We start from the raw sequence: 15,832 nt of genomic DNA on the forward strand, positions 1-15,832 counted from the left end.
ATATACGCCTAACCCTCTGATGTCCAATCCCGTCTTTAGACAGGGTATAGTTTGAGCATTTTTGTATTTTTTCATTCCGGAAGAATCAAACTTTAAATATTTCTAGCTGATATTTAGAACTGTTCTGTACATCTCAAAATAGTTGTTGGTGTCTTTTGAAGCGTAGACGGGTAAAAAGCCGGAACCCAAAACTTTTAAAACGCGTCATGATTGGGCGATAAACGTGTGTTTTTATGTCATTGAAATAAACCATTAAAATTGGCATGATATCATTACGAGTTTTGCCGTAATGTAGCTTCGACGTTATATTTTCTACATTTATTGCTAAAAAAATATTAAGGCTTCATGATGAAGCCATACCACACCACATGTACTCTAAATCATGACAGAAATTTATGAAATCATTAGCCTTATTCATGGAACTCGTGATTTTCTTCAATTATTTAGGTTCTATTACCAAAAAGTGACTCACTCAAAGTACAAAATTGTGGTCAATTATGATTTTCAAACAACTCAACGTACAAATGGGTAAATTATTGGTTAAATTGGGAAAAAATCCACAGCTCAGGTGAGATTTTAACTCACGTCCCTTGTTCGTTAGACAAGTGCTTTACCAACTAAGCTACCGAGCCAATTAATGACCCGGCATTTTAGTTGTTATAAGGTAATTTAGATGATTTAGATCGATGAGATTAGAATGAATTAAATGCTTTGACTGTTATCCTACTCTCCGCATCGACCAATGTGGCGCAAGCTTCTATGCGCGAAAGATCGCTAAAAGTAAATCGCAAAAATATTGTATGGCGAATAGCACCTAATGGCGTATTTCTCAAAGTGAAACACATTATTCGAAAAAATATTTGGTAGTGGTTGTGCACAAAGATAACCGGTTTGGTGCCTACCAAATATTTTTTCGGTAAAAGCTTTTCATTTCGAGAAATTCGAGTTTAGATGCTGATAAACGCACAGTAACTTTTTACCGATCCCGAAATCACTCGGCGGATATTCGCGGACCGGCCTTCGATGGTCAAAGTGGACTGGAACAACGGCAGCAGACACTGAGGGGGGTTCACACGCGTTCTCTGGGGTTTTCGGATTCGCACTAGACTTTCGTCGTACTCGGGTGATAGTTTTAGCAAGACTGATCTTTATTCATGGATGGGGTTCGGGTTTTATAGGGTAGAGTACTGTAGTATTAGTGATTTAGGTTAACAATATAGAATTAGCTAGTATATAGAAAATACATAAGGCATTATACAATAGCATTCAATGCTCCAAGGCCAGAGTGGCTTTCTCTTTTGCGGGCCGTAGGAAATTTACCGTTAGATTTAATAATGATAACTTAAGCTAGGTTAATCCAAAATTCATTTTAATTGATTGGCATTTAACATACCGGCCGCCAAAATGAATTTATTTCGATGAAACAGTAAGATCTTATGGAAATGCAACGTTACATCTAGCTGAATCAGGACAGTTCAAAACTCTGTCCCAGTGAGCAACGCTTTCCTAGTAACGCCGGCCGCCAACTTGTATTACACCTTCGATGATCGAATCTGTGCTAAGATGTTATACTGCTACCCTACCCTGCTTCGGTTTCTTGATCTTCAGACCAAATGCTGGTCCTCTTGCACACGAGTTACGAAACCGACGGGACCGCGATCGATTTCCGCGGACGACACTGACCGGACGACGCGACGCGACGTTTCGCAAACACGAGGCGAGCAATCTTTCGCGCACTGATGTCCTGCTGCAATATCCGGCCATGGGGAGATGGTTGCCTTCAGCCGTTTGCGTCTACGCTTCCACACCCTTCTCTTCTTTGTTCTCTTCGGTTGAAGAGCCTGTCTTCTTGACGGAAACATAATTTTGAACAAGGAATTCCGATCCAAGAGTCGACGCTGATACTCACATGAAGAACTGCTGCTGCCCTCGGATCTCTGACGTTTGTGGCCAGAAATTAGACACGCTAACGATGGTTTCTTTAGCGATGACAAGCGTTTGCGAAGATGGCTGAAGCCTTTCCGTAGAATATCGGACTCATAATCAGCACCAGAAATGACGGAATGGGAAATGGAGAAAGCAGAGTTTTCTGAGCACACGTTTGTAAGATCTGACCGTTCTGGTATGCTAGATGTTGAAACGGAAGATTTGATGGCGAGGGAAGGCAAAGCGACTGGTGTGATAGACGGTACCTTTTTTATACCCAACTGACTCATCTTGATGGTAGTTTGAGCGATACCACCGAGTTGAACATACTGGCAGAGAGCCGAATTTAATAGGCATCGGGTGAAGATCCTGCGTATCTTGTCCTTCTCCACAAACGCAGGATGGGCAATCACGGTCTTTGAAGGCTCCAACGTCCGGTGAATTGACTGACTCTCACACTGGAGCTGAGCTGATATGGAAGAGGAGTGTGTATTGTCCTGCTGATTCAGTACCTTCGGGATCTGTGGCGGGCTGGACGGCTGAGCCACCATGGAAACTGCTCGAGAGGACTGACTAGCGGAAGAAGATGGTAATACAAACTGTGCTCCGTGAAGCAAAGTGTTATGTTTCTTGAAACACCGGATGCACGTTTGCCGTAGACATGTTTTAGCGACATGATCGACCTTCCGCAGGCAATTCAAGCAGACCTTCAGACTCAGTGCGCATTCCAATCTGTCAAGCTTGGAAAGTTGTTTGAAAGCCGAACACTGATGCAGCAAATGATTCTGTTGACACTTCACACATTCTCGAGTAGGCCTCGAACTTACAGAAGCAGGTGGAGAAGTCACGGTTTTCACGATCTAGGGGTACATCGAACCAGAACTTCCCTTGCGCTTCTTCAGAATGAAGGCACGCATCTTGATGTACGATCTGTCTAGCTTTAGTCTCTCCTCCTTATACGATGGGTCACCGTGGATTGATTCTAACGCACAAGTGATTCGACCATAATCCTGCATGATGTGATCCAAAGCCTCCGACCACGCATCAATCGGAGCGTTTACATCCTCCCCCACATTCCTCAGCTTCTCTTGGAGATGCTCGAACCATTCCAACAAATGCCTTTTCTTTCCCCGCAAAAATACGGGATTCATATCGAGATCAGTTTTAGGGGCCATTTTTACGTGAGACTACACGGAAACGAAAACGAACGAATAGCTCCTTCCCGGGTCAACGCGCGGGTTGACATTACCGAACCGGGGCGAGCGACGAAAAATGATCGAAAACAACGAGCCAACCGATAGGGCTCACGCGATGTCGTGTGCAAGGGATAGAAAGAATATGCAGGGTACTTACGCAGCCGATGTGCTGTTGGCGATTCTCCGGGTAGCCGCTCTCGAAGCGGCGATGAAAATTGGACGCCAGCAAGCGGGGAATTTTCTGCTGTTGGGACTCGCTGCAATGCCGGTGCTGACGGTCGTCACACCAACACAACGATCTCTCGATCTTTTTCTGCGACGCTGAGACACAGTCACTAAGTCCACTAACACTCTTGTTCAACAATAGCAGCACGCAGTATCACCGGGTTTCTTCTGATAACCGTCCGGGTTTCTGGTTTGTCCGACAGAACCAGCGATCAAACACTACCACGTTTTCTGCCAAACACCGACGAGAACTACACGAATCAGCGACAACGCGATCGACACTTCAAAGTTCACAAAATGCCGTTGGCGCGTAGCGGTTCCGGGTTTCTTGCCGTGATCGTACCGGTGGCTAGTTCATCCGACAGAACTAGCGAGAAAATTTGATCACAGCAAGCGAGAAAGAATAACCACTACGCGCGAGAACTCCGATAGTCGGTGCTGACGCACTCAGCCACGCCGACGACGTTACTACCACCGAAAAGTTGTCGCTTATTCACTGTTCTGCGCGAACGCGTGGTTGATGCAGTTCGGCACACATTCAACCAGCGCGCTGGGTACCGAAAAAACGTTTCTTCGCTGCGCGCGCACTTCCCCTCTACACTCAGCCAAATAACCTTAAGATTTCCATAAGGCCCAACTTATGAAACGGCCTTTAAATAATTCATAATGATTCCAATGAATTTCATAAGGTCACTCTATGACGTAAAATCGTCTCACAGCTTGGCTTTTATTCATGTTTAGCAACATGGAATTCCTCAAGCGTCCGTAGCCGTGTGGATAAAACACGGGCTCGGTGATCCCGACGTTGATGGATCGAATCCAGTCTGCATCATTTTAAGATTTTTTTGTTCTTTTCATAAGTCTATCTTATGAAATTTGTCATAGCAAGCACGATAAATTTTCATAAGGTATTCTTATGTCATCCATAAGAATTAGTTATAGCAAATTTTCATAAGGTATTTCGATGAATTTCGCTAGTTTTTTTCGCTGAGTGTACGCAAAAACCGATCACGCTTCCACGGACAGCGTGGTTGTTTCGTACACACACGCACTTGATTCTGCGGCAGAACGACTCTCGCGACGCACACTCTCTTCACGCTATGTTTTTTCCTCTCTCGCTTCTGAGCCACGCTTTTCACACTACCGACGCGCAAGCTGCATGCGTATGGGATACATCGAACCACGTGGCCGATCGATAGCACTGCTGATTTTGGTTACGTTTTTGCATTTTTGCCGCGATTCCACTTTGTCCCTTGTCCATCATCCGGTTCGAAGGACCATTTTGTTAAACGCACAGTAACTTTTTACCGGCCCCGAATTCACTCGGCGGAGATTCGCGGACCGGCCTTCGATGGTCAAGGGGGACTGGAACAACGGCAGCTGCAGACACTGAGGGGGTTCACACGCGTTCACTGGGGTATTTCGGATTTTCTCTCGACGTTCGTTGTACTCGGGTGGTAGTTTTAACAAGACTGATCTTTATTCATGGATGGGGTTCGGGTTTTATAGGGTAGAGTACTGTAGTATTAGTGATTTAGGTTAACAATATAGAATTAGCTAGTATATAGAAAATACATAAGGCATTATACAATAGCATTCAATGCTCCAAGGCCAGAGTGGCTTTCTCTTTTGCGGGCTGTAGGAAATTTACCGTTAGATTTAATAATGATAACTTAAGCTAGGGTAATCCAAAATTCATTTTAATTGATTGGCATTTAACAGATGCTTTTCGCCATACAAAATAAAATGATTTTACTCCTGTTGAGCAACATTGAACGCACTCCCTGCCGGTAATCCATTACCTCATGACAACTAAAATGCTGGGTCCTTAATTGTCTCGGTAGCTTAGTTGGTAAAGCAGTTGTCTAGCAAATAAGGGTCGTGAGTTCAAATCTCACTTGAGCTGTGGATTTTTTTTTCCAATTCAACCAATAATTTATCTATCTGTCCATATGTACGTTGAGTTATTTGAAAATCACAGCAAAAAGTGGTACAGTCGACTCTTCAGGTCTCAAAATTGAAAGGATTAAAGTCAGGCCTTTTTTAAACCGTTTCTAATTTGCGGCCGCGTAAATGAAAACTCCAAACAATTTTTTGTCATTGTTTTATTTTTACATAATTCGTGGAGAAATGATGAGTTACGCGGTTTTTGAATTTAGAACTAAGTTTTTATTTACGCGATACGTAAGCTCCGCGTAAAAATAACCTGTACTTATCAAGATGAGGCACTACGGGAGCGATGGTGTGAAGTGTCGTTAATAAATAATAATAATAATAATTTCCCTTTTTGTACAGTGCATAAATGTATTTTTTTTTATCTGTATTAACGAGATTTTTAGCCCTAGGCTTGTTTATCTCGGGACCCACGCTTTACTTCCCTTCCGAAGGAAGAACTCACATTTTGCGAGTTTGTCGGGAGTGGGATTCGATCCCAGGTCCTCGGCGTGATAGTCAAGTGTTCTAACCATCACACCAGGTCCGCTCCACATAAATGTATTTTATTATTCTACAATATAGCTTTCTTTGCTTTTCGCGCAGCTTTCACTTTCTACCCTATCATGATAGAATGATGGGCGCGAGGATGTTGGTGTTGGTTATTGCTTTTTCCAGTCTGATTGGGGGTCCATTATGCTTTGCCGTACACCGATGTCCAAGTATCCGGGTCCGTTTGAGCTATGGGCCCAGAAGCGCTTTTATGTCATGAGTTCCGCAACGACTGAACTGTTACTGCATGGTTTCTGGCATCATTGCTTGCAAAAATGTTTACGATATCTTGCCTAAACTATGCATTTAGCTTGGAGTCGGATCCAAATCAAAACCGATATCAATCTAATGGAAACTAGCTACATAAGTTAAACAATATTAATTATTGTGTTCCACTTAAAGTGTCAATTTTTCGATATGCCAATCCGTGTGTTCAATTATGATTTTCCATTATGTATTCTTCACAAATTAGAGATTGAAATTAGCCGCTGTCATAATTAATGAAGAAATAATATCATTTCTGGGAAGTGTAAATTCTATATGCAAAACAAGCACTTACCTCCTGCTGCGAACGATCTTCAACCTCACTTCTCACTACTGTGCTGAAAAACTTAACGCAACAGGTATATTGTTGGTAATTAGTCTGAAGTAATAAAATAATAACACTTTTCAAAAAATTAAAAAAATACTTTGTCGTACCACAAAAAAACACAAATCGGAACGGGGATGAAAAAACAAACGGCTTCACAGGTTTTTGTAACGATTACAAAGCTCGCACTTGTTAGTTTTGTTGCATTCCTTCATGCCACTGTTTTATAGTTTTATGACTCAGCGTCATAATGTTTCATGAAAGTTAACAAGAAAAGGTTTGTCATAACGTCTTTGGCAGCCATGGCTTTATATTATGAAAATTATAGAAAACATTTGTAGCGATGCTACCCTGACGCGGCATATTGTATGAGTTTTTCGTCATATTTTGGGTGCTGGATTTTTACCCGAGTATTTACATTTTTTTAAATCATCGAAAAATTGATGACATCAACCAACATAGACTTAGAACTAACATTGTTTCTTTTGTACTGGATCGAAACAACTGCCATATTTTAATATTTTTCCCATTAACCTCATTACAGTAGACCAGTTTAGGGGAGTTGAATACACTCTAAAATTATTTTTCTCAAAATTACAAGCAAAATAAACATTTTCATGAAAAAAAAAAATAAAAATAGAAATATGTTGATAATAATCATAAAATTTCAAAATGTCGGTCCTAATAATAAATAAAAATCCCAAATCAGCTTCCAGGAAAAATATTGCAAAGTAGGGATTTTTTGAAAATAAAAATTAGGAAAATCAAAATTCACAAAATCGTGAATTAAAAAGAATCACCTTCCAAAATATATTTAAATCGAATTTAGATGACGAAAAATGACATTTAGTTCAAAATAAAATAATGGGTTTAACCGCTCAGTACTTAAACGTTTGACACACAACACAAGTGCATACTTTCTAAACCACACAAAAATGTGTAAGACTTACACTTTCGCAAAACCAGCTGTTGCGCCCACAAAATCATGAAATTTGCATTACCCCTTGCATGGCAATCTGGTATCAGAAAATCGGCTCAAGTGACATGTTCTCCTCCTAATTGAGAGATTTACGCCTTCTGCCACAAATTGACAATCTGGCTTGGTTTACTAGTGACCTTCGTGACCAAAAAACATAGACATTTCACATTCAGAAAAGTGTGAAGGCAGATTTTGTGAATGTGCAACTCTTACACATTTTTGTGTGGTCTGGAAATCATGCACTTATCGAGTAGTTTTTACACGTTTTAGTGCTAGGCGAGTATTGTACCCTTCAGCCTTCAACCACGTTACGTCCCTCATTGGCTGAGCAAGAAAAGAATGCTTCCAACAAGGTAATGAACAAACTTCATTTTTATAATTTTATTCAATTTTGCCAGTTGTGAAGATGATTAAGGAAATAAAAAAATGTTAAGTTTGTTAGAATTTTTTCCCTCAGTCAACGGTAGACGTAAAAACAGGACGAGGTGTAATGATAGTTTGATTAAACTAGTTAATAAAATAAAATGAGAGTACTGACAGCATATGGTTTAAAATAAAACTACTTCTACTTTGTATAAGCCTTAGACGTATCTAAGGTTTGTTAGCTCCGGTATACTAGAAAAAAAAAATCGAAGAGTTTTTGAAGCAAAACAAGCAGCTGTCCAAACGTTGAATTTTGAGTATAAACTCGAATAATATACTAAATTATTAGGCAAGAGCTTCACACTGTTATTTCAATGAAGATATGGCGATAAACTAAAGTATATTGATGATGTTTGGACCAAAATAAAACTAAGGATGTTAGAGGGTTAAAACCCTTTATTTCGGGGATGGTTCAAACGACTTCGGAGAGTTGAGCTTGTCCGCATGGACAATCTATGGTAAACATGGTAGAACCAAAAATCAAAATATACTCAATTGTCAAAAATTGATTTTAGGGTTTAAAATTGAAACATAACATATTTAGCAACAGGGTTTCAAAAAAGTGATATTTTTTATGGAATCCTCAAACGGTTTTCTTCAAAAAAGCTGAAGGTCCAAAATGTTCACCCTGCACCCATTCACGTTTTTCTTAAATTGCAACGAGCTACACTGCGGAAGGTGGTGTCCAAGAAGCGAAAAAAAAAAATACTCATTTCACTGCGTGAACTTGAAACGACCGAGCGAGAAACGAAAACCGATAGACACTGATCGATTCGCAAATCGTGACCCAAGTTGATTCGCATATAAAAACTTTAGTTCGCCAAATAATGGAAACAGATTAGCGAGATCATTCAAACAGAACATTTCCTCTGATACAGGATCTGAGACTAGAGCCTTATCCACTGATAGACGATGGCATTCAAAGTATGATTTTATACTTATCTTATCGTGTGAAATTTTCTAACAATTTGTGCCACCCTTTCTAGTTCCTAGCTGTTTTCGCCGTTCTGGCCCTGGCCAGTGCTCAGCACTATGACCCTCACTACTATCACCAGCCAGAACACCACCAGCCAGCCTACGTCAAAACCGTCCAGCCGGCCATCGTCAAGACCATCCAGCCTGCTCTAGTCAAGACTGTCAAACACATTGAGTATCCAGAAGCCCCTGCCGAATATCAGTTCCAGTACTCCGTCCATGATGACCACACCGGAGACATCAAGAGCCAACAGGAGGAACGCCACGGAGATGATGTCAAGGGACAGTACACCCTGATTGATGCTGATGGCCACCGTCGCATTGTCGACTACACCGCCGATGAGCACAATGGATTCAACGCCGTGGTCCGCCGTGAGCCTCTGGAGGGACACAAGATCGTCAAGACCATTGCCCCAGTTGCCAAGATCGTTGCTCCAGTCCCAGTCGCAAAGGTTTACGCCGCTCCAGTGGCCAAGATTGTGGCCCCACACCACTACAGTCATCCAGAACCCCATTATTCCCATTACTAGACGCATTCTAGTCCGTTTCTAGTGTCGACCATCTGTTATCATTCACGAGCTATGGACGGCCCTCATTTAAAAGCTTTATCTCACTTTCACAAATTAGTATAACTGAATATTATTGAAAATATAAAGGATTGAATGTATTGATTCTGTAACCAAAGTTTACTGCATTATTGTTGCTCTTTCCTATCATTGCAATTGTCTGTTGCGATCAATCTATGCAGATCCTCATCTTGCGACCCGACAGCCTTGCGAATTTTCCGGTGGTCTGTAAAAATTGCAAAGAATCACATACTGTCTACCCCCGTTGGTTTGACCGCACCTAATCTGAACACTTTTTAATTTGACCCCCGCTAATCTGCACATCGTTCATACTATAAATAATTCAAACGTCAATCTGCTAATGCAACGAGGTGAAACGGAACACAGAATCAAAACAAAACAGCAAAAAGAGTTGCCGTCAGTTTGTTTTTCGATGCTCACAGCGTTACTAGTAATGCAAATTAAAAATGAACCCCGTTGGTTTGCATGAAGAGTCGTTCAAACCAACTGGGGTAGACGGTACGCTAAATATGCTCAGTTACATATCACACAGAAATGAGGCACGTTATATACAGCCGCGGAACAGGCCTCACTCTTCAGGATGAAGAAGCGCCAGCAGGAAGACCGAGATCGCGAAGCGATGGATACACCTCTTCCTCGCTAAGAGCACACAAAAGTTCTACGAGAAGCTGAACCGCTTGCGAAGAGGTTTTGTGCCACAAGCCGACATATGCCGAGATAATCACGGGAATATTCTCACGAGCGAGCGTGAGGGGTCGAGAGGTGACGGCAGCATTACGATGAGCACCTCAATAGCTACATTGCAAGCACCGGAGGTGGCGTGGTAGCATATCTAGCAGTAAGTGCGTAGGACGAAAGATTTCCAGCTCCTAACCTCCAAGAGATTGAAGAGAAGGTTAGTCGGTTGAAAAACAACAAAGCCGCTGGAGCAGATCAACTACCAAGCGAGCTTCTAAAATACGGTGGAGAAGCATTGGTGAGAGCATTAAACTGGGTCATTACCAAGATTTGAGAGGAGGGAGTATTACCGGAGGAGTGGATGAACAGTATCGTGTGTCCCATCTACGAAAAGAACGACAAGTTGGATTGTGGGAACTATCGCGCGACCACACTACTGAGCGCTGCCTACAAGATACTCTCTCATATCTCATGATGCTGTCTATCACCGATTGCAAGAGAGTTCGTGGAGCAATATCAGGCTGGATTCATGGGTGAACGCGCTACAACGGACCAGATGTTCATCATCCGCCAGTTGTTGCATAAATGCCGCGAAAACAACGTGCCCACACATTACTTGTTCATCGATTTCAAATCGGCGTATGATACAATCGATCGAGAACAGCTATGTCAGATTATGCATGAATACGGATTCCCGGATAAACTGATACGATTGATCAAGGCGACGATGGATCGAGGGATGTGCGTAGTTCGAGTATCAGGGACACTCTCGAGTCCCTTCGAATCTCGCAGAGGGTTACGGCAAGGTGATGGTCTTTCGTGCTTGCTGTTCAGCAATGCTTTAGAGGATATTATAAGGAGAGCGGGGATAAACTCAAGTGGAACGATTTTTACGATGTCCGTTTAGTTGATTGGCATCGCTGATGATATTGATATTATAGCTCGTTAATTTGAGACGGAAACGTACATCCGACTAAAGAGTGAAGCCAGGCGAATCGGATTAGTCATTAATGTGTCGAAGACAAAGTACATGATGGCAAAGGGCTCCAGGGAGGATTCACCGCGCCCGCCACCCCGAATTTCTATCGATGGTGATGAAATCGAGGCGGTTGAAGAATTTGTGTACTTCGGATCACTGGTGACCGTCAACAACGACACCAGCAGTGAAATTCAGAGACGCATTGTGGCAGGAAATCGAGCTTGCTTTGGACTCCGCAGAACTCTACGATCGAACAAAGTTCGCCGTCACTCGAAGTTAACTATCTACAAAACGCTCTATTTCCTCTATGGGCACGAAGCATGGACCCTACGTGCAGAGGACCAATGCGCCCTTGGAGTTTTCGAAAGGAAACTTTTTTGTTTTCCCCTGACACTACTTAGGGTATCGCGCCACTTGGGCGGTGGCTTCTATATTCGTCTGTTTTCCACTATAACTCAGTCAATTTTGAACCAATTGACTTGAAATGTTGTACACGGGTAGATACTATACCTATCTCACTACATCCCAAAAGTTGTATCAATTGGTTCAAATTTGACTGAGTTATAGTGGAAAACAGACGAATATAGAAGCCACCGCCCAAGTGGCGCGATTCCCTACTTTGAAAAAAAAATAATAACTCAAGAACGAAGCATCGTAGAAACAAAGTTTTTTTTAGAAAATGAAAGCAAATTTTCTCAGAACTCCTTTTTTTATTTGTTTGTATTTGTGAATTTTAACTTAATGCTAATTCTTCACACACACTCAGAATTCCAAAAAAAAATATGAACTGGAAAAGTTTCCCACAAAATTTTCCACAGTTGAGAAAATTCGTAAAGAAAAGCCGGAAAAACTATGCCCGAACTCGTGGAAAATTTTCGAAAAAATATTTTTGAAAAGGTTATTTTATTAGCTTTAATTTGCAGTGCTGAAATTTTTGGAATGCACTTTTCTTTCGTTTTTCAGTTATGGCCAATTTTGTTGAAAAATGTCCAAATGTGCCATAGAAGCCTTTTCTTTGAAAAATCATAACTCAAGAACGAAGCATCGTAGAAACAAAGTTTTTTAACGAAAATGGAAGAAAATTTTCTCAGAAATTCAAAAAAAATATGAAGTGGATAGTGTTTTCCACAAAATTTTCCACCGTTGAGAAAATTTATAAAGAAAAGCCGGAAAAACTATGTCCGAACTCGTGGGAAATTTTCAAAAAAATATTTTTGGAAATGTAATTTCATAAGCATTGATCGCTGAAATTTTTGGAATGTACTTTTTTCTCGTTACTAAGTTATGGTCAATTATGTGAAAATGATCATGTAAGCCTATATTATATGATAATTTTTCACAAAATTTGCCATAACTCAGGAACGAAAATTTAATGCATTGCAAAAGTTTCAGCGACCTAAGCTTATGAAATTACCTTCTCAGAAATATTTTTTCTTAAATTTTCCACGAGTTCGTACATAGTTTTTCCGGCTTTTCTTTATGAATTTTCTCAACGGTGAAAAATTTTGCGGAAAACTTTTTCCATTTCATACTTGTTTTTGATTCCTGAGAAAATTTGCTTTTATGTTCATTCAAAAATTTTGTTTCTACGATGCTTCGTTCTTGAGTTGTGATTTTTCAAAGTATGTAGTGTCAGGGAAAACAAAAAATTTTCACCTGAGTTTTCCGGAAAAATAGGCGACCCTGAATTTTCCTCCATTATTTTTGTTCATATATCCATGAGCCCTGTCTGTGGAAAAAGTTTCATGAAAATCTTAGACCCTTCGGCCCAAACCCGTACGGTAATAAAAAAAATCTTCAAGTTCATTAGGCAAACTCAGAAAGAATTCACAATAAATCACAGTGTGATTTTCTAGTGGGATACATTGAGAAGCAACAGCAGGGATTGCTGGATGGATTCCATAAAAAATAATTGGAACGATTCCAGCACGAATTTCCAAAAAATTAATCCCGGAGGAATTGTAGGATACATTCCAAGAGGAAAGATGTAAATTGTTGCTATGCAATACAAAATACAAAAGAGACGATGATATCTGAAGGGTAACTTAAATATACATTTTGATCTGCTCTGAAAAAAGGCAAATATCCTTGAAATACATCAAAAACTATTTTGAAATATACGTAATAGTCCTAGCTATCCCCAATTACCCAGAAAAGAAAACAAAATACAAAAATTCTCTAACCTTAATGTCACCCAAAGTTACCCCAACTGGCGTTAATGATTCTTCTTTTTTTCTTAACTATGACATCAGACTTTCTTGTTTTCTTGGGTTTGTTGATAATTTTGGAGTAAGATTCTTTTTCAGTCTTGGAGAATACGTGTTTCTCAATTCAGCCTTAAAAACGAAGAGAATTTGATGTTACAAAAAGACATCTCACAACAAAAGTTTCCTTTTTCTTAATTTGAATTGGTCGTGCTCACTAGCAGGAATAATATATATGAAACGGTCAAATAGGCTACTATCCCAAAAAATCAATCAAAGCAAATCTTACACAAGAGTGAAGAGTTAGCGATTGTTTTAATTCACAATTTTCTACTTCATTTCGGTGTGACAGCTCACCTGAGACAAATCTTGCTTTTCAGCATATTTTACGAACATTGTCACAGTTAGCAACTGAGAGCTTTCGTTGCCTTAGTGCCAGTCAAGGACATTTCGAACATTGCCTGAAAACATCGAACCCGGACTTTATCAGCACGCTACTTCTGATTTGCTACACTTTACCGACTGTGTCATATACACCCTCAGTCCTTCAGATTCTTTTAAGTAAAATTCATTGTGAATTGTAACCAGGATCCTTTCTTTAGCGGTCATTCTAGAAGGTTTTTCCATATTGTGTCAAAACCCCATGGAAGTTGGCTTCAATAAATTCCAACTTCATTATCGCCTTTATCACACCCTCGTACCCCACCGACCACAACTGTTCGTATGAAAACTATGAATGAAAAACGCTACACTACGCCAGAGCTGGCAAGACCCTGTCGTGGAAGCAGCACACTGAATGAAACTTTTTTTTGCAATGCTGAGGCTGCTGCCCTCAAGGCAGTTAAGGAGTGCTTTCGCGCTGTTTCGTGCGTCCGCCGCAGAAGGAGGAATAATATTTTGTATGCAGGCAGGTATTGCCAAAAAAATAAAAGCAAATTATTGACGTGACACGACTGACCCACCAACACGGATGACTGTTGACCGTTTCGCGAATCGTCACTCGGGTCGTTTCGCGTATAAAAACTACGGTTGAACTCTGAAATGGCACAGTTTAACGAGATCATTCAAACAGAACATTTCCTCTGAAACAGGATCTGAGACTAGAGCCTTATCCACTGTTAGACGATGGCATTCAAAGTATGATTTTATACTTATCTAATCGTGTGTAATTTTCTAATAATTTGATCTACCCTTTCTAGTTCCTAGCTGTTTTCGCCGTTCTGGCCCTGGCCAGTGCTCAGCACTATGACCCTCACTACTATCACCAGCCAGAACACCACCAGCCAGCCTACGTTAAAACCGTCCAGCCAGCCATCGTCAAGACGATCCAGCCTGCTCTAGTCAAAACTGTAAAACACATTGAATACCCAGAAGCCCCTGCCGAATATCAGTTCCAGTACTCCGTCCATGATGACCACACCGGAGACATCAAGAGCCAACAGGAGGAACGCCACGGAGATGATGTCAAGGGACAGTACACCCTGATTGATGCTGATGGCCACCGTCGCATTGTCGATTACACCGCCGATGAGCACAATGGATTCAACGCCGTTGTCCGCCGTGAGCCTCTGGAGGGACACAAGATCGTCAAGACCATTGCCCCAGTTGCCAAGATCGTTGCTCCAGTCCCAGTCGCCAAGGTTTACGCCGCTCCAGTAGCCAAGATCGTGGCCCCACAACACTACGGCCACCCAGAACCCCATTACTCCCACTATTAGATGATCTCTATAAATCGACCGTCTGTTCCCATCCATGAGCTATGAAACGCCTCATCCTCATTTCAATAGCTTTATCTCACTCTCACAAATTAGTATAATTGAACGTTGTTGTATATAAATAAATGAATTAAACGAAAATACTCTGTTTAATTATGTTATATCACAAACAGTTATTAATTTAGCTTGTGGGGATTACGGAATCCAGCACCATGCGCACATTGAGAAAAAATTATTTGAAAATTTTTCACCATAGAGCAATAATGTCTAAAAACGCTGATAACAGTACCGCCTGTATCATAGATTACTTTTAACAAAACATTTTTAAGTTGTAAAACTAATACTTTTCTTTCGCTCTTGGACAACAAAATGGAATCTCTTACCGTTTAAGAGATATAGCTGAAAAACCAACGGTAAGTCGTTATTTCTTCGTAGGAAATTATCTACAGCGGTCGTAGCTGGAAAAATTACCGCGCCCGCCACCACAAATTTTTATCAACGGTGCACAGTGGAGCACCTACAGTGGTCCTTAGCCTTAGGGTATGTGCGGGCCAAAATTGAATTTTGCAATGAGACTGCGGGCCGCAAGGTATTAGGAATTCGTTTTGTCCAACTTTTAATATATACTAAACTTTTGAATTCCCCATTTCACCGAAAATCAGTTTCCCGAATGACACATTTCTCCAAAATGAATGCGCATGACTTCCTTATACAAAGTTTTTGCTTATCACAAAATTTAGTCATTAGGGACAATATGGCGTTGAAAAGATGGAACGTCTATTAAACCGCCTTACTTCATTTTGAATGATTTTTCTAATTTTTAATCTGGTGTTTAATAGCAATTGAGGCTATATTTCGATTTAACACTTATT

General features: G+C 40.9%; 2 protein-coding genes and 1 non-coding gene across 3 annotated transcripts; 2 read left to right on the forward strand and 1 right to left on the reverse strand.

Annotated features, from left to right (window-relative positions):
• Positions 1-560: 560 nt before the first annotated feature.
• Trnav-aac (transfer RNA valine (anticodon AAC)) lies at positions 561-632 on the reverse strand. The gene has a single exon. It is a non-coding gene; the product is annotated as a tRNA-Val (tRNA).
• Positions 633-8,627: 7,995 nt separating this feature from the next.
• LOC109425203 (larval cuticle protein A2B) lies at positions 8,628-9,381 on the forward strand. Its single transcript, XM_019700464.3, has 2 exons — positions 8,628-8,746; positions 8,809-9,381. The coding sequence occupies exons 1-2, from the start codon at positions 8,735-8,737 to the stop codon at positions 9,325-9,327; spliced, it is 531 nt and encodes a 176-aa protein (XP_019556009.3). The 5' UTR covers positions 8,628-8,734; the 3' UTR covers positions 9,328-9,381.
• Positions 9,382-14,227: 4,846 nt separating this feature from the next.
• On the forward strand, positions 14,228-15,101 carry LOC109425112 (larval cuticle protein A2B). Its single transcript, XM_019700309.3, has 2 exons — positions 14,228-14,382; positions 14,445-15,101. The coding sequence occupies exons 1-2, from the start codon at positions 14,371-14,373 to the stop codon at positions 14,961-14,963; spliced, it is 531 nt and encodes a 176-aa protein (XP_019555854.2). The 5' UTR covers positions 14,228-14,370; the 3' UTR covers positions 14,964-15,101.
• The last annotated feature ends 731 nt before the right edge of the window (positions 15,102-15,832 follow it).

The sequence above is a fragment of the Aedes albopictus genome, chromosome 2 (genome assembly GCF_035046485.1).
Source record: "Aedes albopictus strain Foshan chromosome 2, AalbF5, whole genome shotgun sequence".
Classification (NCBI taxonomy): Eukaryota; Metazoa; Arthropoda; class Insecta; order Diptera; family Culicidae; genus Aedes; species Aedes albopictus.